At 47.8% G+C, this 26,790-nt stretch overlaps 2 protein-coding genes across 6 annotated transcripts in view; one reads left to right on the top strand and one right to left on the bottom strand.

Moving 5' to 3' along the window:
* Positions 1-26,790, top strand: part of C8H22orf23 (chromosome 8 C22orf23 homolog) — a 115,700-nt gene that overhangs the window by 47,372 nt on the left and 41,538 nt on the right. For 4 of the 5 annotated variants that reach the window (XM_075321811.1, XM_075321808.1, XM_075321809.1 and 1 more), the window contains 2 exons: positions 2,704-2,804; positions 2,904-5,539. In XM_075321811.1, coding sequence (XP_075177926.1) covers positions 2,704-2,804; positions 2,904-3,017 — 215 coding nt within the window. In that variant the 3' untranslated portion in view covers positions 3,018-5,539. Of the gene's footprint in view, positions 1-2,703; positions 2,805-2,903; positions 5,540-26,790 lie in introns of those variants that run through there. The other variant, XR_012725102.1, reaches the window with a different exon arrangement.
* The window catches only part of MICALL1 (MICAL like 1), a 79,506-nt gene continuing 62,940 nt past the window's right edge, over positions 10,225-26,790 (bottom strand). Inside the window, exons 14-16 of the mRNA XM_075321807.1 lie at positions 17,313-17,427; positions 16,158-16,204; positions 10,225-11,380 (exon numbers count right to left, since the gene is read on the bottom strand). Coding sequence (XP_075177922.1) covers positions 11,238-11,380; positions 16,158-16,204; positions 17,313-17,427 — 305 coding nt within the window. The 3' untranslated portion in view covers positions 10,225-11,237. The remainder of the gene's footprint in view (positions 11,381-16,157; positions 16,205-17,312; positions 17,428-26,790) is intronic.

The following is a 26,790-nucleotide window of genomic DNA, read 5'->3' as shown; positions in this document are numbered from 1 at the left end:
CCCCTCGAGTATTTTCAAGGGCGGGGCAGCTGTGATTGCGGTCCTGCACCTCTAGAGGTTGGCAGTGATCCTTTTGTCCTGGACAGCCTTCTAGTCTGGGCTTCATCCAGTGCAAACTGTTAGCGGAGTGCCTCGCTCACTCTCGCCACTCTAACCAATTCGGGTGGTTTGTCATTCTGTCCAAGCCCACTCTGACTTCGACCCAGGAGTTCATATTCCCAGGGACGCAATTCGAGACTCTGTCGGCACTTGTGAAGTTGCCCTTAGTCAAACAGCAGTCCCTCCGCTGGCGGTCGACGTCGTTCCATCAGGCACCTAATACAGGTGCTGGATCAGATGGTGGTGTCAATGGAAGCGATTCCCTTGCGCAGTTCCATCTGCGTCCTCTGCGGCTGGATATTTTCCGCTGTTGGAACAAGCGGACTTCCTCCTTCCACGGGGTGGTGGCTTCGCCACAGACCAGGGGCTCGTCTCAGTGGTGGCTTCGGCCCCTCTGTCTCAGGGACGCTCCTTCCTGGCTCCGTACCGGGTGATCCTCACCAAGATGCTAGTCTATCCGGCTGGGGAGCAGTATATCTCCACCATGGAGCGCAGGGCACTTGGACTCTGTCCGAATTAGCCCTCTGGATCAACGTGCTGGAAATCAGAGCTGTGTTTCTAGCTCTCTAAGCCTTTCGCCATCTGTTGGCGGCCAGGCACATTCGAGTCCAGTCAGACAACGCTACAGCGTTTGCCTACATCAACCTCCAGGGCGGGACACTCAGCCGCCTGGCAATGTTGGAGGTTCATCGCATTCTTCAGTGGACGGAGGACTCCTAGTCCACCATATCCGCAGCCCACATCTCAGACGTGGAAAACTGGGAGGCAGATTGTCTCAGCCGTCAAACCGTGGCTCCACGATCCTCAGGTTTTTGCAGCAGACGCGCTGGTTCAAGTTTGGTCCCAGCTTCGTCTGTCTTTCGTGTTTCACTCTCTAGTTCTTGCCCAAAGTCCTGCGCAAGATCAGAAAGGTGGGCCGTCGGGTCATTCTCATACTCCAGACTGACCCAGGCAACCTTGGTACCCTGACCTGCTCCGTCTGTTCGTAGAGATGCCATAGCATCTCCCGGACTGTCCAGACCTTCTCTCACGAGGTCCGTCTTTCCGCCAGAACCTGCGGCTCTCAGATTGACGGCGTGGCGTTTGAGTCAGGGATCTTGACGACTTCTGGTATCCCTCCTGAAGTCATCTCCACTATGACTCGAGCTTGGAAGTATCCGTTGGCCTTTTGGCCTTGCCGACTCTCCTGTCCCTTCTACAGTCCGGTCTGCAGCTAGGACTATCCCTCAATTCCCTTAAGGGACAGGTCTTGGCTCTGTCAGCGTTGTGCCAGCGGCGTATCGCCCAGCTGGTCCAGGTGCGCGCCTTCATGCAGGGCGCATCTCACATTTTTCCGCCTTACCGGCGGCCTTTGGAGCCCTGGGACCTTAATTCGGTCCTCACGGTTTCCGGAAACCCCCCCTTGAGCCTCTTAGGGAGGTTTCTTTGTTTAGTCTTTCACAGAAAGTGGTCTTTCTAGTGGCCATAACTTCCCTCAAGGGAGTCTCTGTTGTGGCCGCACTCTCTTCGGAGTCCTCCTTCATCAAGATAAGGTGGTTCTCCGTCCGACTCCGGACTTTCTCCCCAAGGTGGTTGCTGCTTCCACCTTAACCGGGGCATTTTTCCTGCCTTCCTTTTGTCCGGCTCCTGTTCATCGCTTTGAAAGGGCGTTGCATACTCTGGATCTGGTGCGGGCGCTCCGGATCTATGTGTCTTGCACCGCTGTTCTTAGGCGGTGCACCTCTCCTTTGTGCTGACCTCTGGTCAGCGTAAGGGCCTCTCGGCATTTAAGCCGATCCTGGCTCGTTGGTTTAGGTCGGCCTTTTTCCGATATCTACCAGTGTACTCAAGTGCCTCTCCCGTCGGGGATCAAGGCACATTTGATCAGAGCTGTCGGTCCCTCTTAGGCTTTCAGGCCTAGGCTACGGCTCAGCAGGTCTGTCAGACTGCCATTTGGTCTAGTCTGCACACCTTTTCGAAGCACTACCAAGTGCATGCTCATGCTTCGGCAGATGCGAGCTTGGGCAGACGCGTCCTTTGGGCGGCTGTCGCCCATTTGTGAAGTTAGGTTTTGCCTACTTCTCAGTTTCTGTTTATTTCCCACCCATGGACTGCTTTGAGACGTCCCATGGTCTGGGTCTCCCATAAGGAACGATGAAGAAAAAGAGAATTTTGTTACTTACCGTAAATTCTTTTTCTTATAGTTCCGACATGGGAGACCCAGCACCCTCCCTGTTGCCTGTCGGCAGGTTTCTTGTTCTGCGTGTTATCACCGGCTGTTGTTGTAGACAGAGGTTCCGGTTCTTCCGGGTTTTACTCTGTCTCTACTTGTGGGTGGATGTCCTCCTTCAGCTTTTGCACTAAACTGGCTAGGACTGGCTACCAGGGGGTGTATATGCTCGGAGGGAGGAGCTACACGTTTGAGTGTAGTACTTTGTGCGTCCTCCGGAGGCAGAAGCTATACACCCATGGTCTGGGTCTCCCATGTCGGAACTATAAGAAAAAGAATTTACGGTAAGTAACAAAATTCTCTTTATTGATGATAAAATAAAAGTTCTAACCCCATGTGCACATAGCCTTAAATACACGCTTAAGTTCTTCAGTTAAAAACTACATTTTTTTCAGTGGTCTCAGAAATCCAAGAGAGATGGGATTTTCTGGAAGAGATGCAAGCTCTGGGCCGAGGAAAGCAATACTACAATATAATCAACACCGAGATTTCACAGGTAACCCTCGGCTTCAGTATGAAACGTACATGGACAATTTGGTTATTGCTTGTTCTGTTTCCTGTCTTGGTTTTAGCTAACTTTTTACTTTATTTGCAGAAATTGAGGGAGATGGAAATAATTGATAAGAAGAGAAGCAAGCAACTACGGGAAGCACTTCAGGAGTCAGAACATAAGACGCCTGGTCTAACATCTCCCGATTCATGTTTATGAAACCTTCTCAGCAGATACAAACTTTCGCTATGGATCTCCTTATTTATTTAAAGGTTTACTATTACCTTTCTTTTACAGTTTGTTAGGTGACAAGTTCACACTTTGCAAATTTGCTGTGCACAGTTTCCACTGCAAATTGACACATACGCAGGTAAAATTGATAAATCTGCAAAACAGCTCAATTTTTCACCAGAAAATAAAAGTAAAATGTGGATGAGGGTACAAAAGTAGAATTCACTGTGCTTATACTGTATTTCACTACAGCTTTTGTATCTGAAAATACTGCTGGAAAATCTGCAAATTAATGTGTGACCATATAGTAAATCTTAACTCCACTCCAAATCTTAGTTTAATTAAAAAAAAATGATCCTTCCCTGCATGTAGAGCCTTTTTATGGGTGAAGGAATCTGAGGGCAACGTGTGCACACATCTGTTTCAGGCGGATTCTGATGGAACCTACTAGAAAACCCGCCAAAAACATAAACATAATGCACAGCAATGTAAAAACGACATTGCTGTGCACATGTTCAGTCTTTCGTTACTTCTTCAAGCCTCATAAACCAATTAAGCTGTTAAAGTAACCTGTTCATTTTTTTAGCGCTTTCATTTGGAAGCCCCCTGTTCTTTATCGTATAAAAGTATAGGGAAACTGTGCCAGAGGAAGAGCCACCACAAAAAAAACACAGCAAAACTGCCAGCGAATCTGCTTCAAGACAAAAATGTCCCGGACTCTTTCCTTAAAGGGAATCTGTCAGCAGGTTTTTGCTCCCTTAATGTATAGACAGAGACCCTGATTCCAGCGAGGTATCGCTTACTGAGCTGTTTGATGTCATTTTGATAAAATCAATCTTTTCTCTGCTGCAGATCTAGCAGTTATACAGAGCTCATGAATATGCTGGACTACCTGCAGCATACCAAGTAGTCCTGTAATGATAATATCCTGCTGATTAAACATTTAATTTTATCAAAACTGCACTAAGCAGCCCAGTAAGTGACATCGCTGGAATCAGGATGTCTGCCCCTATGTTATGCTGCTCTCAGATTAGGAGGTAAAAACCTGGTGACAGATTCCCTTTAAGCGGCTTCAGTGGTTCAGCTGTCAGACGTAAGACATTGTGTGCACATACTCAAAGACAAGTTGTTTGATAGGATCCGGATGCTGTAGAGGTTCTCTGCTTGTCCTCTTACCTGCCTACGATATGGAGACCATACTGATTGCTAGTAGTTTTCTTTTGCAACCCAAAAAAAATAAATTACCGCCATTAAGGAGTAAGAATAATTAGCCCTGTAACACCATTATTTTATGGATCTGCAGAAGAAAAATTACTGGTGATCACTATTTCAGAGCAGGATAATATCCATGCCTCAGCTTCCTGGACTCCTGTGAGTTCAAGGTATTGAGGATAAGGCCTCATTCACACCCCTGCATTTAGCATCAGTGTTTGCATGCCAAAACCAGGGGTGGATCTTGCAGTGGTTTTAGGTCAGTGGGGTGGCGTGGCCTGGAGTCTTGGGGACTCAGCCTTCGGCTTGGGTGTTGTGGCAACCGGTCAGCTGCCCTGCTGGAGTGCTGTCGCTGTGGTTGGCACCCTAAAGCTGTTATAAGTTAGAGACCCACTGAGAGGTTCACCATTACGTGGCATGATCAGAATGTTAAATGAAGACCTCATGGTCAGATGCATACATATTGCCAAGCGGCATTAGATCAACTTCTGATTTTTGCATGTGCGGATTTTGGATGTGCGTATTCACAGCTTAGGGCCACTTTCACACAGCAGGAGTTTAGTATTTTATTTATTTCTGTATTTGCCTAATTTCACACTCTTCTGGCTCTGTGTGCGTTCATCCGCGTAGTTGATGGGTCTAGAATCTGCCTACTAATACCAGACTAGCACATACATAAGGCTCAAGTCACATGTCCAGTAATCCTCTGTTAGGCCTCGGTTCCTCTTGCACATGGCCTTCTGATGCAATATGCTAATGACCCTTGTCTCCTGCGCTCGGATCAGAGTTGCAGAGGAGAGGGAGCACTTTCTCCCTCTCCTCCACTGCCTGTGTTGCCGTATATCGCACTGCACTCGGATGGCATCAGAGTGCAGTGCGATATTTCACACTCTCCCATAGACTTGTATGAGGGTATGTGAGCCGAGACTTGCTGCCAAACGCTGTGTGCTGCGATTCTTTTCTCATGCTGATATGGCATGAGAAATCTCACTCAGATGGACACTGCCCCATAGTTTTGTATTGGTGCGACTGCAATCCGATGTTTTATCAGATTGTACTCTTCTGTTCAAAACATGAGTGGAGCCGAGATCTTAGAACAGATCCAGCAGAAATCTGTTGGCAAATATGTTGTGCAGAGAACTGATTTCAGCTGGATCTGGATTTGTTAAACACTGGAGTCTATAGAATATTTATTGTAGGCAGAATTATTTAGCAACTAAATGAAATATGTAAATTTTTCCATTTCAATTGTTTATTTTCATCTGTTAAAGTAAAAGTAATAACCAAACAACTCAATGTACAAAAATACATTTGACATTAAAATATATATCTATATATCTTTGTAACCCATCTAGCCTCCCTTCTTTGCAATGTTAGCTATAAGCCTTCCATCCATGGAATCTATCAGTTTCTTAATCTATATATCAGCGTCAGGCTCCCAGATATAATTACGTGAGGTAGACTGTTTCCTTCCCCATAAATCCTGTTTAAGGCCCTGTGCGCACGCTGCGGATTTACCATGGATTTTGCCGCGGAATTGCTGCAAAAAATGTGTCTAACATTGCTGCAGTCATTCCCCAGCAAATCCTATGGGTATTAAAAAATGCTGTGCGCACACTGCGTTTTTTTATACCCGCGGATTTTCCATTGCGGAATTAATGAGCATGTCCCTTCTTTTCCACAGGTAACTGCATTTTTTGCCATAGATAAAAACCGCAGGGACCAACTTGCGATAAATCTGAGGCAAAAACGCGAGTGAGGTTTTACCGCAGGTGCAGGATTCTTTGAGGGTCCGTTTTTTTTCTTAAGAAAATGGCACTTTCTAGTGCGCACATAGCCTAAGAAGGGCCCACAAGCTCTTAGAAGCCAATTTCATCTAAAAACTGGCAGTAGGTTTGAGAGTTGATTGAGTCTATCTTTAATAATAGCAGCCCACAGCAGTACCTCACCTCCATCTTGCTGTTCTCCAAGTCACAGTGGAGATCTGTGCCAGTTACTAATCCACCCACAGGCTCATACATCTGGTCTGCTAAGGCCAGAGTTCCACTTGCGTATGACTCACACGAGTCTCACATCGCATCACCCGGTGCGGCTGCACACTTTCCTGACAGGAGTGGGTTGGCTGCATGTATTTCTATGCAGCTGAGACGCTTGTGTCTGGAGAGCGTCAGGTCGTGCTGGGTGATGCGATGTGAGACTCGCACGAATCATACGCAAGTGGAACTCTGGCCTAAGAGTGATTCCCATCTCATCAGCCCATCAGTCCAGGTTTGAGAAACCTGTCTTCACATATATCTTAGTACTTTTGGCCTTCAGAGCTGCCTTCAATTGGTCCAAAAGTTCAATGTAATACCTTGCATTGATGGTGGAACCCATTTGAAGGTAGTCCACTAGCACCATGCCCTCCTTATCCCAGAACACCATCACCTTAGTGGCTGATTTTTGCACCCTGAACTTCTTTGGATGAGGAGAACCACAGTGCCTCCACTCTTGACTGCTCCTTGTTTTCAGGGTCATCCAAATAAATCCAGGCCTCATCCATAGTGACCAGTCGATTTAGGAAGTTCTTAGCAGTCCAAAAACACTGACAAATGGACCAGGAAGTTTTCACTCGCATGCTTCTCTGATCTGTTAAACATTTGGGACCCACTTTGCAGATCGCTTCCTCATGTCCAAATGTTCATGGATAATGACACAAACACGTTCACGGGAAATCCCCATGATGTCTGCTATTGCTTTAGCTGAAATTTGTGGATTCTCCAGTATAAGGTTGTGCACAACATCGATGATCTCCAGAACAACCACTCTCGGTCGTCCAGGACGTTCCTCATTATTGGTGCTGAAGTGACACGTTTCAAATTTGGCAACCCAGTTCTTAACTGTGGAATATGAAGGGCATTGATCCCCCAATGTCTGCGACATATCACCATGAATATCCTTCACTGACATTCCTTACAGAAACAAGATTATCCCTCCTCTGCTCTCAGTTGCTGTGAATATTGCAATTAGACTCTGCCATTTTGTTTTCCCGCGTGCGTAGAGGCAAGAAACAGAAAATTTTGAAAACATATTAGGTTTTGTGATTTTCTTTTTTGCTTCTATGGTAACGAATGTTACATCACATGAAAGTCTTCTCAGCAACCCTCGTATATTTAGCAAAAGGAACAGAAAAAGTGTCATTTTAGTATTGATATTAGTTATTAGTAGTCAAAAGCTGACATTAACATATAGTTTAAAAAAAAAAAAAAGGGACTGGCCAAAACCCTGACTGTAGGATAAGTAAAATATACTTAGTGGTTACTTATGAGCAGGTTAGAAATAAAATGTCCCTTTACTTCACAGCAGCACACTGGAATGAAGTGAAGGAAGGAGAAAATACTAATTACAGAAAACAAACTGCATGTCCCACATTGGCATAGGAGGGGCGCTACAATTCTAAAACCACGTGGACTACTGTTGCCAAAACCACAGATGTGACTTATTTTGGATTTTTACAATCCTCACCTTCTAGTTCCTGTATCTCTTGATCAGGGAATTAGGTTGAAATCAAATAACGTGTAACGAGTATATAATCCCATCCTCATCTATGCAGTCCTATTAGAAAACCTTTTATGTAAGGGAAAAAGATTCACCAGCTCAGACTTATCGGGTGATGCTTTGACTCAGTAAAGTCATGTGACGCTCTACGTAAGGCGTTGATAGGCATGAACATGTTTTGTCACAGTAACACGAGTCCATTTACTATACAGCGGTTTTATTTTATTCTGATACAGAAGGCGGCTCTTTTTCCAAACAGTGCAATAATTTAATAATTATAGAAAAAAATAAAAACACAACAGGCAGCTACAAAGCAACAGTGTAACAGAGGTAAGTGCCAGGCCATACAGTGTTACCACAAGCCAGGCAGGAAGGCATCACTGCTTATGGGGCATTGTTGGCTGACTTAAGCCTTGTGCGCACGCTGCGTTTTTTGATGCGTATTTTGGTGGTTTGTTGTCCAAATTTGCAAGTCTATCCTTATTCCAGCAAAGTCTATGAGAATTCTGAAATGCCATGCCCACGTTGCTTCTTTTTTCCTTGCAGTTTTAGGTGCATAAAAAAAGAAGCAGCATGTCAATTGTTTTGTGTTTTTTTTATTTCTGCATTTTTAAGCCCTTCCAGCCAATGATTTCACTAAAAAAGGGCATGGCAGAAAAATGTACCAAAAATAACACCTGCGTTTTTTTGGTGCATTTCTCTGACACATGGTGCCATTTTTAGTGCGTTTCTCTGTCGCATGGTGCAGTTTTTGGTGCATTTTATGTCACATGGTGCAGTTTTTGTGCAGAAAATTTCTGCAACAAAAAAACAGCGTGCGCACGTAGCCTCTCAGATAAAAGATAGGTACCATCAATGACATTGCTGAAAGCAAATCCTCTTGCCTCGGGCAGCCATGGTCCAAGGTATGACAGGACAACATTCATTTGTCACAAATACAGCTGGCACTAAGTAATAAATGAATCAAAGTAACAGTCCCCCTGAATAACAGTTAAAACATGTGCAATATCTTAATTTTTTTTTTTCCATAAAAGTATTTACATTTTCTGAAAAAAGCAGTCAGTTATAAATGTTGTACTAGTTCATTGGTCTGGGTTTAGAGAAAACAAGTGTCTGTCTCTTTACTGAAACGGCGCCACTCTTGTCCTTTGGTCATGTCTGGTATTGCAACTCATTTCAAGTAAATACAAATCAGCTAAAATACCTGACACAACCAAGGAAAAATGGCAGACCCTTGTTGTCTAATCCCAGAAACCTCTTTAATGCAAACTCTGGAATAAAATACGCATACTTTTTGTGGCTAAATAAGCTATGCTCACAGAGCAAATGTTCATGTTTAGCCATAGTCGCGCCTCGACAGTGAGTAACTGTAGTTCGGCAACAAATTGTAATACACACAGCTTTTCATTATTCATTTGGCTCCATAACGTATCATTAAAATTGGCCTCAACTTTTTCCAAAGGCGGCTCCTGTTAGACAGTGATCAGCATATCTTGTTCTGGTACAGCTCTAGTTAAAAAGCAAAAAAGAAAGTAAAGTAAAATGACATGGCACAAACAAGGCGAGTCACAGGGCAAAGGTGTCTGCATCTCAAAAAAGACGGGACATGGCTGATCTTTTAGATGCAGTAGATCTGTGACCCATTGTTGGTAGAATGTAGTCGCCCACCGCCGGTTATAGACGACTTGCACATTTCCTTGAGGCCAAACCACTTGTGCAAGATGAGGCCTGTATGGCTCCTTCTCAGCAAAAAAGCTCCTATAAGGCAAATGGTTTAATATGCTGGATTTGCATTGGTAACATACCCAAGACAGTATATAACCACTTATTATTTATCTGGTGCCAGCTTGCTCCTCAGTCTCTGTAAGGGGATCACAATCTACTTTCTGAATCTCTAGCACAAGAAGGAAAAATCCATAGGAAGCCATCTGACCGAAGCATGAACGTGGAAACTTCAGATGTTACGTTTATCAGATCACTTGAGCCATAAAGGAATGTGGGAGTCAGCAATATTTCACAAAGGCTCTGCTGACACCCGCCACTAGATCTCACTGCCGTCACTAGACTCATTGCTGACTCCAGCCCGCTTCTAGGACTCTTTGCCCACACCCGACCGCCTCTAGGACTCTCTGCCGACCCCCGCCCGCCACTAGACTTCTCTGCCGACCCCCGCCCGCCACTAGACTTCTCTGCCGACACGCGCCCGCCACTAGACTTCTCTGCCGACACGCGCCCGCCAATAGACTTCTCTGCCGACACGCGCCCGCCAATAGACTTCTCTGCCGACACGCGCCCGCCAATAGACTTCTCTGCCGACACGCGCCCGCCGCTAGACTTCTCTGCCGACACGCGCCCGCCACTAGACTTCTCTGCCGACACCCGCCCGCCACTAGACCTCTCTGCCGACACCCGCCCGCCACTAGACCTCTCTGCCGACACCCACCCGCCCGCCACTAGACTTCTCTGCCGACACCCACCAACCACTAGACTTCTCTGCCGACACCCGCCCGCCATTAGACTTCTCTGCCGACATCCAACCGCCACTAGACTTATTCCCAACACCCACCTCTAGATTCACTGTCGACACCCGCCACTAGATTCTCTGGCGACACCCACCCAGCACTATATTTCAGCAGAGTCTAATGAATAAAGCAAAATAAGTTGTTTGATGTCACTTTCATGAATCTGTATTCACCCTACTACAATATATTTATACCTTTTTAAATTAAGCCTCACGTAGACAAAAAAATGGTATAACCAAATATGATGACACTCCTAATCTGAGCCTGAATGGAAACAATCTTTTTGAATAATAGAATTATGGTCCGCATAGTTTGTCATTTTTGGAGATGGTAAGTAAACTTTTTTCCCGCTTTTGACACCCCCTTTTTTGTGCATATAAAAGCAATACAGTGGATTATTAGGAGCCCTTGCAAACAATGACTCTGCCTTTGGGAAATCATGTATTATTAATGTGGCCCATTTGAAAAGTAGAAGTAATGGAGGCTTGTAAAGATTACTGTTCTATTTATACAAAGCACCGAACGCTAAAAATAAAGACTTTCTATTGGAACGTGAGCACATATTTGTGCCAATCATCAACTTTCTCTGAGAACATTATTATAGATTGGGATTCTTCACATCTTTAGTTGTTCTATTTTTCTAAGCAAAAGTAGAAATGCAAAAATAAAGGAAAATATCCCGGAATATAAAAGTGATGTTCGTTAAGCAGTGCCATCTCATTTTACTTGATTATAGTTAGTGAAGACGCTATGACTACACGTATGTCACTTAGATCTTCCATGCAGAGTATAAGCCTCATCTGCCATGTAATGACTCGGTGTAATTACATCTGCTGTGTTAGGAGACTCCTTCACTGCGCACTGTGAGTCAGCTCAGTGGTGGATTAGAGCGAGGCACATCAAAAATGGACTTAGGTCATCTTTGCTTCCACTTCATCTACCTCTTGGCCCCATCCTCCTGCTCTCGAGTTTTGTCCTTTGGGTTCTTTGTTTTTGCATCTTGTTTCGGAGACAGAAGCTTAAGAACTTTCATTGGCTTGAATTTTCCTTTCTTCTTCTTAGTAGATTGTGTGTGGAAATCTGAATAATTGAGTAATAAGGAAATTAAAAAGTTAATACCACAGCTTTAGAAAGAGCTTAAAAAGAGGCGCTTTGGAAATTGAACATATTGCACAGGACACAGGATGTACTAGTGAGAGCAGAGTGGCATAAAAAGGTCTATATAAATGTATATACACACACACACATACATACATACACTGTATATAAATTATATATATATATATTATATATATATAATATGTGTAGTTACCAAGTGTTTGTGTAGGGCGCTGTACATGTTCTGGGTGTTGTGTGGCGGGGGTGAGGGCGGTGTTGTTTGTGTGTTGCGTTGTGTGTGTTGCGTTGTTTGTGGAGCGCTGTGTGTCTTTAGCGTTGTGTGTGTGTGTTGCGCGGTTTGTGTGGGTGTGGAGTTTGTGTTTTGTGAGTGTGCTCCATCCCCCATGCCGCGCACCCCCCATCGTGCTCCATCCCCCATGCCGCGCACCCTCCATCGTGCTCCATCCCCCATGCTGCGCACTCCCCATCGTGCTCCATCCCCCATGCTGCGCACCCCCCATCGTGCTCCATCCCCTATTTTGCGCACTCCCCATCGTGCTCCATCCCCCATGCTGTGCACCTTCCATCGTGCTCCACAGTCACACATCAGACAGTATACACGCACACATCTGATCGCATACACTCACACCCCACTTCTGCCTGTGCCCTCCGGTGTGCGGTCCTAGCAGCTGTGCTGCACGCAGTGCTCCTCTGCCTTCTGCTGACACGCACACACCCGATCGCATACACGCACACACACATTTACGATATTGCACATACGCGCTCACACTCACAACATCCGGAGATACCACATGCTTCTGGCCATGTGATCCTCCGGCAGGTCCTGGAAGGTCACTGCACGCACAGTATCGCCGCCGAGAAGCAAGCGATATCGCCAGATGTTGTGTGTGGATGCGATCTGATGTGTGTGTGAGGTGTGTGTGAGAGTGAGTGTGATCTGATGTGTGTGTGTGTGTGTCTGTTCTTATGTGTGTGCGTGTTCCGCCGCTGCAGGACCTTGATGCGCTTACCTGGGAGCCGGTGTACGCTGGTAACTATGCTACACAATATTACTCGATGTGTACCATGGTTACCAGCGTAGCCCGACCCCGCTCGCACGGGAGCCCACACCAGCGTACGCCGGCAACCCCAGCAATGCGAGGGTATGTGTCGGCTGGGTTGGCGGCGTACGCTGATGTGGGCTCCCGGGGGTACAGCACTCACCTGGGAGTCGGGGCTCCGTGTCGGTTCGGGGAATGCGTGCGGGGGGCAAGGCCAGAGCGAGCGTGCAATGCGTGAGGGGGCGGGGCGTGGCAGAGTTGCCAATGCGTGCAGGGGGCCGGGGCGAGAGGCCAATCCGTGGGGGGGAGGAGCCTGGGCGAGCGGCCAATCCGTGCGGGGGGGGGGCGGAGCCGAGGCGAGCGGCCAATGAGACGCTTGTCGCGGTAAGGACAGAATTTTGGAGCAAGACAGACAGACAGAATAAGGCAATGATCTATATACTAGAAGGTGGCCCGATTCTACGCATCGGGTATTCTAGAATTTACGAATTGTGTAGTTCATGTATGATTTTTGTTATATATATATATATATACATATATATGTTGTTGTGTGTAGTCACCAAGTGTTTGTGTAGGGCGCTGTACATGTTCTGGGTGTTGTCTGGGTGTGGCGGGGGGTGAGAGCGGTGTTGTATGTGTGTTGCGTGTGTTGCGTTGTTTGTGGAGCGCTGTGTGTGTGTTGCGCGGTTTGTGTGGGTGTGGTGTGTTTTGGGGGGGGGAGGTATGTTTTGTGCAATGTGTGTGTTGTGCGGTATGTGCGTATATTTATGTATGCCGCGGTGTTTGTGTGTTGGGCGTTGTCTGTGTGTGTCTGTGTATGGCGGTGTTTGTGGTTCCCAGTGTGTGTGTGGTGTGTTGTGTGTGTGTGTGTGTGTGTTGGGGGGAGGTGTGCACCTCCCATCGTGCTCCATCCCCCATGCTGCGTACCCCCCATCGTGCCCCATCCCCCATGCTGCGCACCCCCCATCGTGCTCCATCCCCCATGCTGCCCACCCCCATCGTGCTCCATCCCCTATGCTGCGCATTCCCCATCGTGCTCCATCCCAGATGCTGCGCACCCCCCATCGTGCTCCATCCCCCATGCTGTGCACTCCCTATCGTGCTCCATCCCCCATGCTGCGCACTCCCCATTGTGCTCCATCCCCCATGCTGCGCACTCCCCATGCTGCGCACCCCCCATCGTGCTACATCCCCCATGCTGCGCAACCAATCGTGCTCCATCCCCCATGCTATAATAGTTCTCCTATTATACTCAGAGAGGAGTATAATAGGAGGACTATAATAGGAGGAGTAGTCCTGGGGGGAGAGGAGTATAATGCCGGCTCCCTGCACATGTTTACCGGGAGCCGGTGTACGCTGGTAACTATGATACACATCGGGTAACTAAGGGACCTTAGTTACCCGATGTGTATAATGGTTACCAGCGTTCACCGGCTCCGTCAAGATCCCAGCATCGCAAGGTTATGTCTGGCGCTGCTGGGATCCTGACGGAGCCGGTGTACACTGGTAACTATGATACACATCGGGTAACTAAGGGACCTTAGTTACCCGATGTGTATAATGGTTACCAGCGTTCACCGGCTCCTTCACGATCCCAGCAGCGCAAGGTTATGTCTGGCGATGCGTTCGGAGGGCCGGGGCGAGTGGCCAATCCATGCGGAGTGCGGGGCCAGGCCGAGGCGAGCGACCAATCCGTGGGGGGGGGGGGCGGAGCCGAGGCGAGCGGCCAATCCGTGCGGGGGGCGGGGCCATGGCGAGCCCAGCGGCCGATCAGCTTTGTGTCACCGTAAGGACACAATTTTGGAGCAAGACAGACAGACAGACAGACAGACAGACAGACAGACAGACAGACAGAGACATATATATATATATAAAATCAAAGTATTTGTCACCGGAGTGGTTTTTTTTTTAATTTTAACTCATTAGGTGCCAAATACAAACTTTGTTTGCCGACTAGCTCTGCAACAAAGGCAAAATACAGAGAGAAAAAAAAAAAAAAAGAAGTTCTTTTGCTCTGCAGCCTCTATTACATCATGTGTCCATTTCAACATGAATTTGGTGAAAAGTCATCAAATAATATTAGACTTGGGTATACAATATTAAAAGAGGCCCATTCGCTAGGTCAGTAGTGACCAGTTTTTGCGCTTATTTTATTCCTGCTGCTCCCCTACGTAATCAGTCTATTTTTCTTTGTTTCAATCTGGCATATGGTACAAGAGATAGGAGCTTCTTTTTTTTTTTACACCAAGGGAAGTCATTGCTCACAGATCCTCATGGGGGTGTTTTTCTGCTCCTTTGCATTATTACCATGTGAGCATAGTCCCCTTGTAATAGCCATAATAAAAAAAAAACAAAAAAAAAAAACCCAAACATTTCTCTGTGTTCGAATAGATTCAAATAGCAGATTTAGGGGGAAAAAACCCGAAAATAAACTTGAGAGCAGTATAAACAGCAAAAATGGACCAATTTTGATCTAGTGATAAGTGATTTTTAAAGGAAATTGGGAGAAGCGGGACTTTATGTAGTGCAAGCATCTCTGCAGGGACGCAGGCTTAAGGGTGGTTTACAAGCTGCGACATCGCTAACCATATATCGTCAGGGTCACGTCGTTAGTGACGCACATCCGGCGCAGTTAGCGACATCGCAGCGTGACACCAAGGAGCGATGATCAACGAGCGCAAAAATGTGAAAAATCGTTGCTCGTTGACACGTCGCTCCTTTTCCAAATATCGTTGCTGCTGCAGGTACGATGTTGTTCCTCATTCCTGCGGCAGCACACATCGCTATGTGTGACACCGCAGGAACGACAAACATCTCCTTACCTGCATCCACCGGCAATGAAAAAGGAAGGAGGTGGGCGGCATGTTCCAGCCACTCATCTCCACCCCTCCTCTGCTATTGGACGGCTGCCGGGTGACGTCGCTGTGACGCCGCACGCACCTCCCCCCCTAAAAAATGAGGCGGATCGCCAGCCAGAGCGACGTCGCAGGGAAGGTAAGTCCGTGTAATGGGCGTTAGCGATGTTCGCCACGGGCAGCGATTTGCCCGTGACGCACAACCGACGGGGGCGGGTACGGGATATCGCAGCGTGTAAAGTGCCCTTTACTCACCACCCCAGCCAGGTTGCTTCCTCCCCCACTGCCATTCTCGTATGCTCCTGCTTTCTCCTCCTCCCGAGGTCTGTGGTTGCAGCTCAGGTCTCCCGGGAGTGTGCTTATGGCATGCCAATGCGCTATTTCCAGGAATATGTATTTAAGTCACCCTCCCATTAGGGGAGGTGCCTGCGCAATGTCGTTAGTTAGTTTGGCTACCAGTCTGCTAGCTAGTTGTCAGGTCCAAAGCTCCTGTCCCGTTATCCTTGTGTGTCACCTGCCTTACCATACCTATCCATCCCTACTGTGCCCACCATACCTGCCTCAGTCAACCCGCTAGCATCTGCCTGCACCTGTGCCTTTACCAGAGTCCATCTCTTGTTCTGGGGGTGGTACCTGGCGTCCAACTCACAGTAGGCGGTTAAGCCCCTCTCACTGAAGTGTAAACCCGGGTCCCCCCTATGGTCCAGTGGGTCCACTACTCCCGCTCACTGCCTCTACACTGGCCGCAAGCGTTACACCTTAGCTTACTTATCATGCTTTCTTTAATATACACAGCTTCTTTCTCGTAGAAATAGACAATTTCCTCTCCAATGAGCCCCTTACCTTTCCTTTGGATCATTGCTTCTATTAACTTGTCCTCCTCTTCCTCCCTATAGAGAAATCACACCAACATGTAATTTAATTGAAGGACGCTGTGTCTTCAGGTTTTCTACTGCTGACATAAAATAAGACTAAGGATGAGCAAATCAATAATAAAAAAAAAAAATAGTTGCATCCATGTGTTTTACTAGAAGACCTTTCCTACTAGAAAGCTGTATTTTAAGCATTCAGCACTACGGAGGCTGCAGAGGGGAATGGTAGATCCATACATAACCCTTTATGTCCTATCTCTTCATAATAAAAAAAAAAAATCACCTGCTCGGGAGGAGATGAGGGAAAGTTCCAATCCTGTTTTAATAAACGGTTTCAGAGACCGCCAGGATCTAGACATTTAATTGTTGTACATTAAAAATTAAATGTGAAACTATTATTTTATGTCTTAAAGTACAAAGGAAATCCAGATTGTTTATGACGATTACCAGCAAGTAATGACTTGTAATGATCTAACAAGCTAAGAGTTGTTGAAGGCCTTTACAAAGTAGTGTGAGCAATGTAATTATCAAAGCCCTAATATTTACAGCAAATCAAGGGAAATAAGTCAGGAGGGGCGCCAACAAATATCAATAAAGGAAATCTGTCAGCAGGTTTATACTATGTAATCCAAAAGCAGAACAATATAGGAGGTAGAGACCCTGATTCCTGTGATGTGTCACTTACTAGGCTGTGTTGTTGTTTCAATAAAATCACTGTTTTGTCTGCAGATTGTCACTAGAGGACTAGGAGTCTCATGCCATGTACGTGACACAGTAAATAATACATCATTCCAATCAGGGTCTCTTCCCCTATATCAGGCTACTCTCGTGTGGTGGCAGAAACCATTTGACAGATTCCCTTTAAAGATATTGTCCTCTAATCAGACAACCCCCTTCTCAATCACTAGGTTTCCTCCCCCCAGCCCCAAGTAAAATAATAGCAATTAAACTCGTCTCCGGTGCCATTCTAGCAGCGTTAGCACTGGCTGTCCTGGGGCTTGCATGACATTATGTCACACTATCCATGCAACAAAATGCGGCAACTTCACTGTCCTGCCTTGTAATTGAAGGACACAAAGGAAAAAATCAAATGAATCAAACAATTCAAGGACAGCATCGTTCATACCTTTGCCGGTCTTCATCTAAGCACTTGACAATAGCATTTCTCTGCTCAATGAGGGTCACCAGCTCCTGCATGAGTACCTGTTCTCTTTCCTTATCTTCATCCAACCAGTCCTTCTCTGTAAGCAGTAATCAGGGTCAACGTTAGACAATAGTAAAGCAGTTTTATAACAGCTACTACTACTTTTTAAACAATTTATGTGTTTAGAACTTGAATAAAAGTAATCATAGGGATTCCAAAGCTACATATTAACTTAACAAATGATCAAAAAAATTAATTTACTTTGCTAAAGTAATTTTTTTTATAATTTAGCTACATTACAAGCATAGCAATGTTATGCATTTTTGTAATCTATTTTATTACCTTATTTTGCTTCTTTCTCCCCTAAAAAAACATGTAGCAGTGCTGTTTTAAAAAGCCAAATCATACCTCTTTAAAGAAGGGAATTTTGTTTACTTACCGTAAATTCCTTTTCTTCTAGCTCCTATTGGGAGACCCAGACAATTGGGTGTATAGCTTCTGCCTCCGGAGGCCACACAAAGTATTACACTTTAAAAAGTGTAACCCCTTCCCTCTGCCTATACACCCTCCCGTGCATCACGGGCTCCTCAGTTTTGGTGCAAAAGCAGGAAGGAGGAAACTTATAAATTGGTCTAAGGTAAAGTCAATCCGAAGGATGTTCGGAGAACTGAAAACCATGAACCAAAAGAAACGATTCAACATGAACAACATGTGTACACAAAAGAACAACAGCCCGAAGGGAACAGGGGCGGGTGCTGGGTCTCCCAATAGGAGCTAGAAGAAAAGGAATTTACGGTAAGTAAACAAAATTCCCTTCTTTGTCACTCCATTGGGAGACCCAGACAATTGGGACGTCCAAAAGCAGTCCCTGGGTGGGTAAAAGAATACCTCAATAAAAAGAGCGGAAACGGCCCCCTCTTACAGGTGGGCAACCGCCGCCTGAAGGACTCGCCTACCTAGACTGGCGTCTGCCGAAGCATAGGTATGCACCTGATAGTGTTTCGTGAAAGTGTGCAGACTAGACCAGGTAGCTGCCTGACACACCTGCTGAGCCGTAGCCCGGTGCCGCAATGCCCAGGACGCACCCACGGCTCTGGTAGAATGGGCTTTCAGCCCCAAAGGAAGCGGAAGCCCAGAAGAACGGTAGGCTTCAAGAATCGGTTCCTTGATCCACCGAGCCAAGGTTGACTTGGAAGCCTGTGAACCCTTACGCTGGCCAGCGACAAGGACAAAGAGCGCATCAGAACGGCGCAGGGGCGCCGTGCGAGACACGTAGAACCGGAGTGCTCTCACCAGATCTAATGAGTGCAAATCCTTTTCACATTGGTGAACTGGATTAGGGCAAAATGAAGGTAAGGAGATATCCTGATTGAGATGAAAAGGAGATACCACCTTAGGGAGAAATTCCGTAACAGGACGCAGAACCACCTTTTCCTGGTGAAAAACCAGAAAGGGGGCTTTGCATGACAGCGCTGCCAGCTCCGACACTCTACGGAGCGATGTAACTGCCACTAGAAATGCCACCTTCTGCGAAAGACGTGATAAAGAGACATCCCGCAGCGGCTCGAAAGGTGGTTTCTGAAGAGCCGTTAGCACCCTGTTAAGGTCCCAGGGTTCCAGCGGACGCTTGTAAGGTGGGACTATGTGGCAAACTCCCTGCAGGAACGTGCGGACCTGCGGAAGCCTGGCTAGACGCTTTTGAAAAATACGGATAGCGCCGATACTTGTCCCTTGAGAGAGCCGAGAGACAAACCCTTGTCCATTACGGATTGAAGGAATGAAAGAAAAGTGCTGTGCCGTGACGCCATGAGATCGACGTCCGGCGTTCCCCAGCGGCGACAGATCTCTCGAAACACGTCTGGGTGAAGAGACCATTCCCCCCGCATCCATGCCCTGACGACTGAGAAAGCCTGCTTCCCAGTTTTCTACGCCCGGGATGTGAACTGCGGAGATGGTGGAGGCTGTGGCCTCCGCCCACAGCAGAATCCGCCGGACTTCCTGGAAGGCTTGACGGCTGCGCGTGCCGCCCTGGTGGTTGATGTACGCGACCGCCGTGGCGTTGTCCGACTGTATGCGGATCTGCCTGCCCTCCAGCCACCGATGGAACGCCTTTAGGGCTAGATACACTGCCCTTATCTCCAGAACATTGATCTGAAGGTAGGACTCTGTCGGAGTCCAGGTTCCCTGAGCCCTGTGGTGGAGAAAAACCGCTCACCACCCTGACAGACTCGCGTCCGTCGTGACTACAGCCCAGGATGGGGGCAGGAAGGATTTTCCCTGCGACAGAGAAGTGGGAAGAAGCCACCACTGAAGAGAGGTTTTGGCTGCAAGGGAAAGAGAGACTTTCCTGTCGAGGGACGTCGACCTCCTGTCCCATTTGCGGAGAATGTCCCATTGGAGTGGGCGCAGATGAAACTGAGCGAAGGGGACTGTCTCCATTGCTGCCACCATCTTCCCCAGGAAGTGCATGAGGCGCCTCAAGGGGTGTGTCTGGCCCCGAAGAAGAGATTGCACCCCTGTCTGCAGCGAAAGCTGTTTGTCCAGCGGTAGCTTGCCTATCGCTGAGAGAGTATGAAACTCCATCCCGAGGTAAGTCAGTGATTGGGTCGGTGTCAACTTGGACTTTGGGAAGTTGATGATCCACCCGAACCGCTGGAGAGTCTCCAGAGCGACGGTCAGGCTGTGTTGACACGCCACCCGGGAGGGTGCCCTGACTAGGAGATCGTCTAAGTAAGGGATCACCGAGTGGCCCTGAGAGTGTAGGACCGCCACAACGGATGCCATGACCTTGGTGAAGACCCGTGGGGCTGTCGCCAGGCCGAAAGGCAGTGCCACGAACTGAAGGTGTTCGTCCCCGATGGCGAAACGCAGGAAGCGTTGATGCTCGGGTGCGATCGGCACATGGAGATAAGCATCCTTGATGTCGATTGATGCTAGGAAGTCTCCTTGTGACATCGAAGCGATGACCGAGCGAAGAGATTCCATCCGAAACCTTCTGGTGCTCACATGCCTGTTGAGCAGTTTGAGGTCCAGAACGGGACGGAATGATCCGTCCTTCTTTGGCACCACGAACAAGTTGGAGTAGAAACCGTGACCATGTTCCTGAGGGGGAACGGGAATCACCACTCCTTCTGACTTCAGGACGCCCACAGCCTGAAAAAGTGCGCCGGCCCGAGATGGGGGCGGAGATGTTCTGAAGAAACGAGTCGGAGGACGAGAGCTGAACTCTATCCTGTAACCGTGAGACAATGTCTCTCACCCATCGGTCTTGGACATGTGGCAACCAGGCGTCGCACAAGCGGGAGAGCCTGCCACCGACCGAGGATGCGGTTTGGGGAGGCCGAAAGTCATGAGGAGGCCGCCTTGGAGGCAGTGCCTCCGGCGTTTTTTTGGGGACGTGACTTAGACCGCCACGCATAAGAGTTCCTCTGGCCCTTCTCTGGCCTGTTGGACGAGGAGGATTGGGACTTGGCTGAGGGCCGAAAGGACCGAAACCTCGATTGTATTTTCCGTTGCTGAGGTCTCTTCGGTTTGGACTGGGGTAAGGACGAGTCCTTTCCCTTGGATTCCTTAATAATTTCATCCAATCGCTCGCCAAACAATCGGTCGCCAGAAAACGGCAAACCGGTTAAGAACTTCTTGGAAGCAGAGTCTGCCTTCCATTCGCGTAGCCACATGGCCCTGCGGACTGCCACCGAATTAGCGGATGCTACCGCTGTACGGCTAGCAGAGTCCAGGACGGCGTTCATGGCGTAGGACGAAAAAGCCGATGCCTGAGAAGTCCAAGACGCAACTTGCGGAGCAGAGGTACGTGTGACCGCATTAATCTCAGACAGACAAGCTGAGATAGCTTGGAGTGCCCACACGGCTGCAAAAGCCGGGGCAAAAGACGCGCCCGTGGCCTCATAGATGGATTTCACCAGGAGCTCTATCTGCCTGTCAGTGGCATCCTTGAGCGATGAGCCCTCTGCAACTGATACTACAGATCTAGCCGCCAGTCTAGAGACTGGAGGATCCACCTTGGGACATTGAGCCCAACCCTTAACTACGTCAGAGGGGAAGGGGTAACGTGTGTCATTAAGGCGCTTAGTAAAGCGCTTGTCCGGAAATGCTCTGTGCTTCTGGACAGCATCTCTGAAGTTAGAGTGATCGAAAAACGCACTCCGTGTACGTTTGGGAAACCTAAACTGGTGTTTCTCCTGCTGCGAAGCCGACTCCTCTATAGGTGGAGTTGGGGGAGAAAGATCTAGCATCTGGTTGATGGACGCTATAAGGTCATTTACTATGGCGTCCCCTTCAGGTGTATCAAGATTGAGAGCAACGTCAGGGTCAGAGCCCTGAGCTGCGATGTCCGCCTCATCCTCCAGAGAGTCCTCAAGCTGAGACCCCGAGCAGCGTGAGGAAGTCGGAGAAGATTCCCAGCGAGCCCGCTTAGCCGGTCTGGGACTGTGGTCCGTGCCGGAGTTCTCCACGTGAGACCTATGGGCCACCCCGGGAGCACGCTGCGGCGCAGACCGAGAGGGGCCTGGAGGCGATGATCCAACAGTGCCCGGGGCCTGTGTAAGGACCGATCTGGACTGCAAGGCTTCTAGTAGCTTGGCAGACCATTTGTCCATAGACTGAGCCATGGATTGTGAAAGTGACTCAGAGAGTTTCTCAGCAAAAACTGCAAACTCTGTCCCTGCCACCTGGACAGGGGAAGCAGACGGGTCTGCCTGAGCCGAGGGTCCCACTAGTGCCCGAGGCTCCGGCTGAGCAAGTGCAACAGGGGCCGAACATTGCTCACAGTGAGGGTAGGTGGAACCTGCAGGTAACATAGCCGCACAAGAGGTACAGGTTGCAAAATAACCCTTTGCCTTAGCGCCCTTGCTCCTTGTGGACGACATGCTGTTGTCTCCTAGGAGCGTGATCACCGAGGGTATATAGCCAAAAGCAAAACAACTCGGCCGAACAGAGAAAATATATACAAATATAGGCACCGGGTCACCGGTGTGGCTTACCGACCGCCCAAAGCGGTGTGTGTCCACCAGATTCCCTGCCTTGGGTCTCCCAGAGCTGCAGAGCTCGTTCCTGAAATCCTCCACTGGCAGAATGTGTTGTAAAAATGGCTGCCGGAGCTCTCAGGGGAGGAGGGAGCCGTGGGCGGCGACTAGTAAAGTGCGGGAATCTGGTGCCCCACAGTGATCAGTGAGGGGGGGGAGGAAACCTAAAGTATGCTCCAGCCCTCACTGCCGACGTCAGGTCGACCGTCCCGCCCTTACCCCTGACTGGCAGGCCCGGGGGCGGGAGTTATGGTACTAGGCCGCATGAAGCCGGGGACTAAATTTAATACCGCGGCCGACAAACAGGCGCGGTCGGCGCGGAAGTCCCGGTCGTCACAAAACCAGCAGCAGCTGCAGCGTCTGTGAAACGAGCGCTCCATGCACCGTCCCCATGGGGACACAGAGTACCTTTAGATGCAGGGCCCTGTCCCTGATGATACAAGTCTCCTGTCCGGCAGATTCCCACAGGGGCTGCGGAGGGAGCCCGGTCCCAGTGAATGGATGACTGGTTAGGATCCCACTTCTCCCAGAGCCTCTAAGGGATGGTGAAGGAAAACGGCATGTGGCTCCAGCCTCTGTACCCGCAATGGGTACCTCAACCTTAACAGCACCGCCGACTTAGTGGGGTGAGAAGGGAGCATGCCGGGGGCCCTGTGGGGGCCCTCTTTTCTTCCAACCGATAAAATCAGCAGCTGCTGCTGACTAAAATGGGAGCATGAGTGGATGTGTGCCTCCTTCCACACAAAGCATAAAACTGAGGAGCCCGTGATGCACGGGAGGGTGTATAGGCAGAGGGGAGGGGGTTACACTTTTTAAAGTGTAATACTTTGTGTGGCCTCCGGAGGCAGAAGCTATACACCCAATTGTCTGGGTCTCCCAATGGAGCGACAAAGAAAGCTGCTTTGAACTGCTACACAACAAGATCCCTACTCTATTTTTGGAACAAGCAATCAGAGAATCCCCCTCTCCAAATCCCTCTGCTGTTCACTCCTACCCGGCCAGAGGGATTTCCATTACAGATTGTAAATAAAGTGGGGAAAGATCCTGGCTGAGCAGCAGTTGAAAGCAGCTTTTAAAAGGAACATGAAATAACCATGTGAAATAGTACTGCAATATGTTTGTCTGGTGGACTTGGTGGAAATCTATTTAATTTACACATCCCATTTCATCAGTCAGTACAATGTTATGCGGCCACTTAGGAGGCAGTTTTCCCTCTCATCAAAAAGGTGTCTGCAGCTCTTCTTGTGATTAGCGCACCTTGCACAATGTCGTTTTTGTGGAGAGACAGACATGTGATTATTAGCTCTAGGCTGGTTAATCAAAAGAGCTGTGGACACCATCAGGTAAGAGGCAATGATCCGTCTCACATTCCAGCAGGCAAATACCACCATGAAAAAAATCATAACTTTGCAATGTCTGGAGGATAATTACCATATTTTTTCAGACTATAAGATGCTCCTTACCATAAGATGCACCCTAGGTTTAGACAGGAGAAAATGGTGTAGAGGGGTTATTAGTACTATGTTTAATGTACTAGGGTAGAATAATAGAGTAATAAATCTATTGTTAGTGTCACTCTGCAGTGTGTATTATACACACACAGCTCTTACTACATGCAAACTACATGCACATATAGACACACACAGCGCTGCTACAAGCGAACTACAACCATGCGTATAGACATACAAGTCTGCTATACACATACAGACACACACCTTGCAGTTCCTGATCGGGAACTGAACAGGCCAAACCAGCTGATTGGCTGAAGGACCTTCCACAGTTAACTTTAGGACCTTTCAGGTCATGTTTTCAGTCACATGACCTGAAAAGTCCTGGAATTACTCATGTGAAAGGTCCTTCAGCCTCCATTTAGCTCCCTCTCCTGCTCTGACCAGATCACTGTACAGCAGGAGGACAGAGGGCAGCTCTCTGATCGGGGAGGATGCGGTGCCAAGCCTTCTCCTCCATCACTGGAAGCTGTCTCTGGCCTATTAGACGCACACACTTTTTAGCAGCAGGAGTTTTTCTTTTTAAAAAGGGCATTTTATAGTCCGAAAAATACAGTAAAATTATAAAAGGCAGCAAGGTTCTGCTCCAGAACAGCCGTTCTTTCTCTAAGGGCTCATGCACACAACTGGAATAATCAGACGAGTTCTAGCTCTTAATTCATATTCTATGGGGATGTGCAGATGGCTGATTTTTTCCTTGGACAGAGTAAAGAGACAATCAGCAATTATATGAGGACCTCTTTACCAAATTTAGTAGTAAACAGCAATTGTAAAGGGCTAAAACATAACTTTTATTTTCAAAGTCATATAATATACTAAAAATTTCTTAGTAACCAAAAGCATCCTCGAGTACTAGGATGAAACATAATCCACCATGTACCATATAGATAGATGTGAGTACATGGACAACTCAAGGATACCACAAATATAACAAAAACACAAACACAACACAAATAGAGCATGAATATTTTACACCTGTATAAGGACAGTGGTCCAATAGATCGTAAAAAATAATTGTCACAAACCACCGGGGGGGTCACTCAGAAATCCCCCGCGCTGGCTACCAGTACGTCACAATCGGGGGGTAACAAGTGGGGGTCACCCCTCCTTTATACCTCCCGACCGACAGACAGAGCACGTGACGCGCTCTCTAGCGCCCCTCTTATAGTCAGGCCAATTATGGAATTGCCCGACAATAAGCAAGGAGGCCGCTATACTACTTATGCCGATTATTGAAGGGTCCCCGGTGAGAGTAAGGTATATATTCCCCCGACCTCCGCGGGCGGAATATATAAAATCTCCCCGAATCTCACTGGCCTCCCCACAATAATCCTTGGCACAATTCGCTGCCACCAACCGATTTACGGTAACTATTAGCCGAACACACAGACGTGGGATTCAAGATCGAGATAACAGAACAGCCCAAGATTAATTATATAATTTAATCAGCCTAAAGCACACTAGAAACTACAATATATACAATAGGGAATCTACAGAATATACATATGTCAGAGTACAGTTACAATCAAAGCATGGGTTACAAACAGGCATACACAGTTCCAGCAGTTACCTTGTTGCGTCTGGCCACAGGGGGGCGCTGTACCCAGGTTTCTAGGATCCTTCCCACAGATGTTTCCTACACGTGCCCCCAGCGAAAAGAACACTGGAAAATGGCCGAAGTAGGGTTATCAACCTGGACAAATCCAGGTCCCCTCCTACCTTCGTGACCTCAGAGGGAGCACTGCTCCACCCCTGGCTGGAGTTATGGACAAAATCCACAACATGGAATATGGCCATAACTTGGCCTGGGAGCGTCGTAGGCGGACGCCAATGCTCTCATTGTGACAGTTATGAATTTAGCTACAGAACGAGGGGACTCATGACCTGTCTGCCAGTTCCCCATTGGCTGATATCACGCCTGGGGCATTTCCCAATGTCCTGCTCCCATAAAAAGGGTGTGCCGGCATCGTCCGCATGCGGAGACACCATTTTTATGGTTGCCATATTTATCGGAAATATGGCTTGCGAGATATGAACCATTTTTTACTGGAGTCGTTCTGTCTGGCTATTTCCATAGCCTTGCTAACTAGCTAGCAGCCCCCACTACAGGGTCACGGCAGGGAGTCATCCTGTGTCCATTGTCCCCAAGCCACCTAATTTCCATATCACAGGACATGGCCATGGAGGTGTAAGTGGAACACTGAGAACAAGAAGGGAGGGGGCACTGCCAGGGAGTGATGAGGGGTTATGACTGGAGTCATAATTCATCTTCATATCCCGGGATTTGCCTCACAATAATCATTGAAAAAACTCAATATAAGCAAACAAAATACCTATCAATGGTCCAATTCATAATGACCCACAGTATTTGTTTAGTGATATTTGAGAGAAAGGAACAATCTTACCAAAAAGTTTAAGCCTGGGGTGAAGACAGCGTCTACGGATCCTTCACTCTTCAAAAAGTCACACTGACTGTTCATTGTTTTGGGAGCTGGGGCACAGAACCTTTGACCTCTATGAAGTATTGGAGTCCCCTGATGATTCGAGCATGATGAAACGCTTCGGGACGAGACTAGGTTATATCTAGGGGTTCTATACTAGGACTAGATGTGTCCTCTGCGCATAGAAACTATTAATTCTCTAGATAGCCATCTTGTTGAGGCGGAAGTCTTGGGGTGACAGCATAAGATGAGTCTCATAGGGACATACAGGGTCAGTGTGACTTTTTGAAGAGTGAAAGATCCATATGAAGGAGACGCTGTCTTCACCCCAGGCCTAAATGGCCATAATAATTAAGTAGCTTCCGGCTAAACACTTGTTTATAGTGGGTAGACAGGATTTAAGTGGCTGTAAGACTCTTCTAGCAGAATCCTAGCTCTCAAGGAACGGACGATAGGGCAGTTAATGTCC

This window comes from Anomaloglossus baeobatrachus, chromosome 8 (assembly GCF_048569485.1).
Source record: "Anomaloglossus baeobatrachus isolate aAnoBae1 chromosome 8, aAnoBae1.hap1, whole genome shotgun sequence".
NCBI classification, from domain to species: domain Eukaryota; kingdom Metazoa; phylum Chordata; class Amphibia; order Anura; family Aromobatidae; genus Anomaloglossus; species Anomaloglossus baeobatrachus.
The sequence above is the reverse complement of the archived record's forward strand: the minus strand, read 5'-3'. Positions and strand labels throughout refer to the sequence as shown.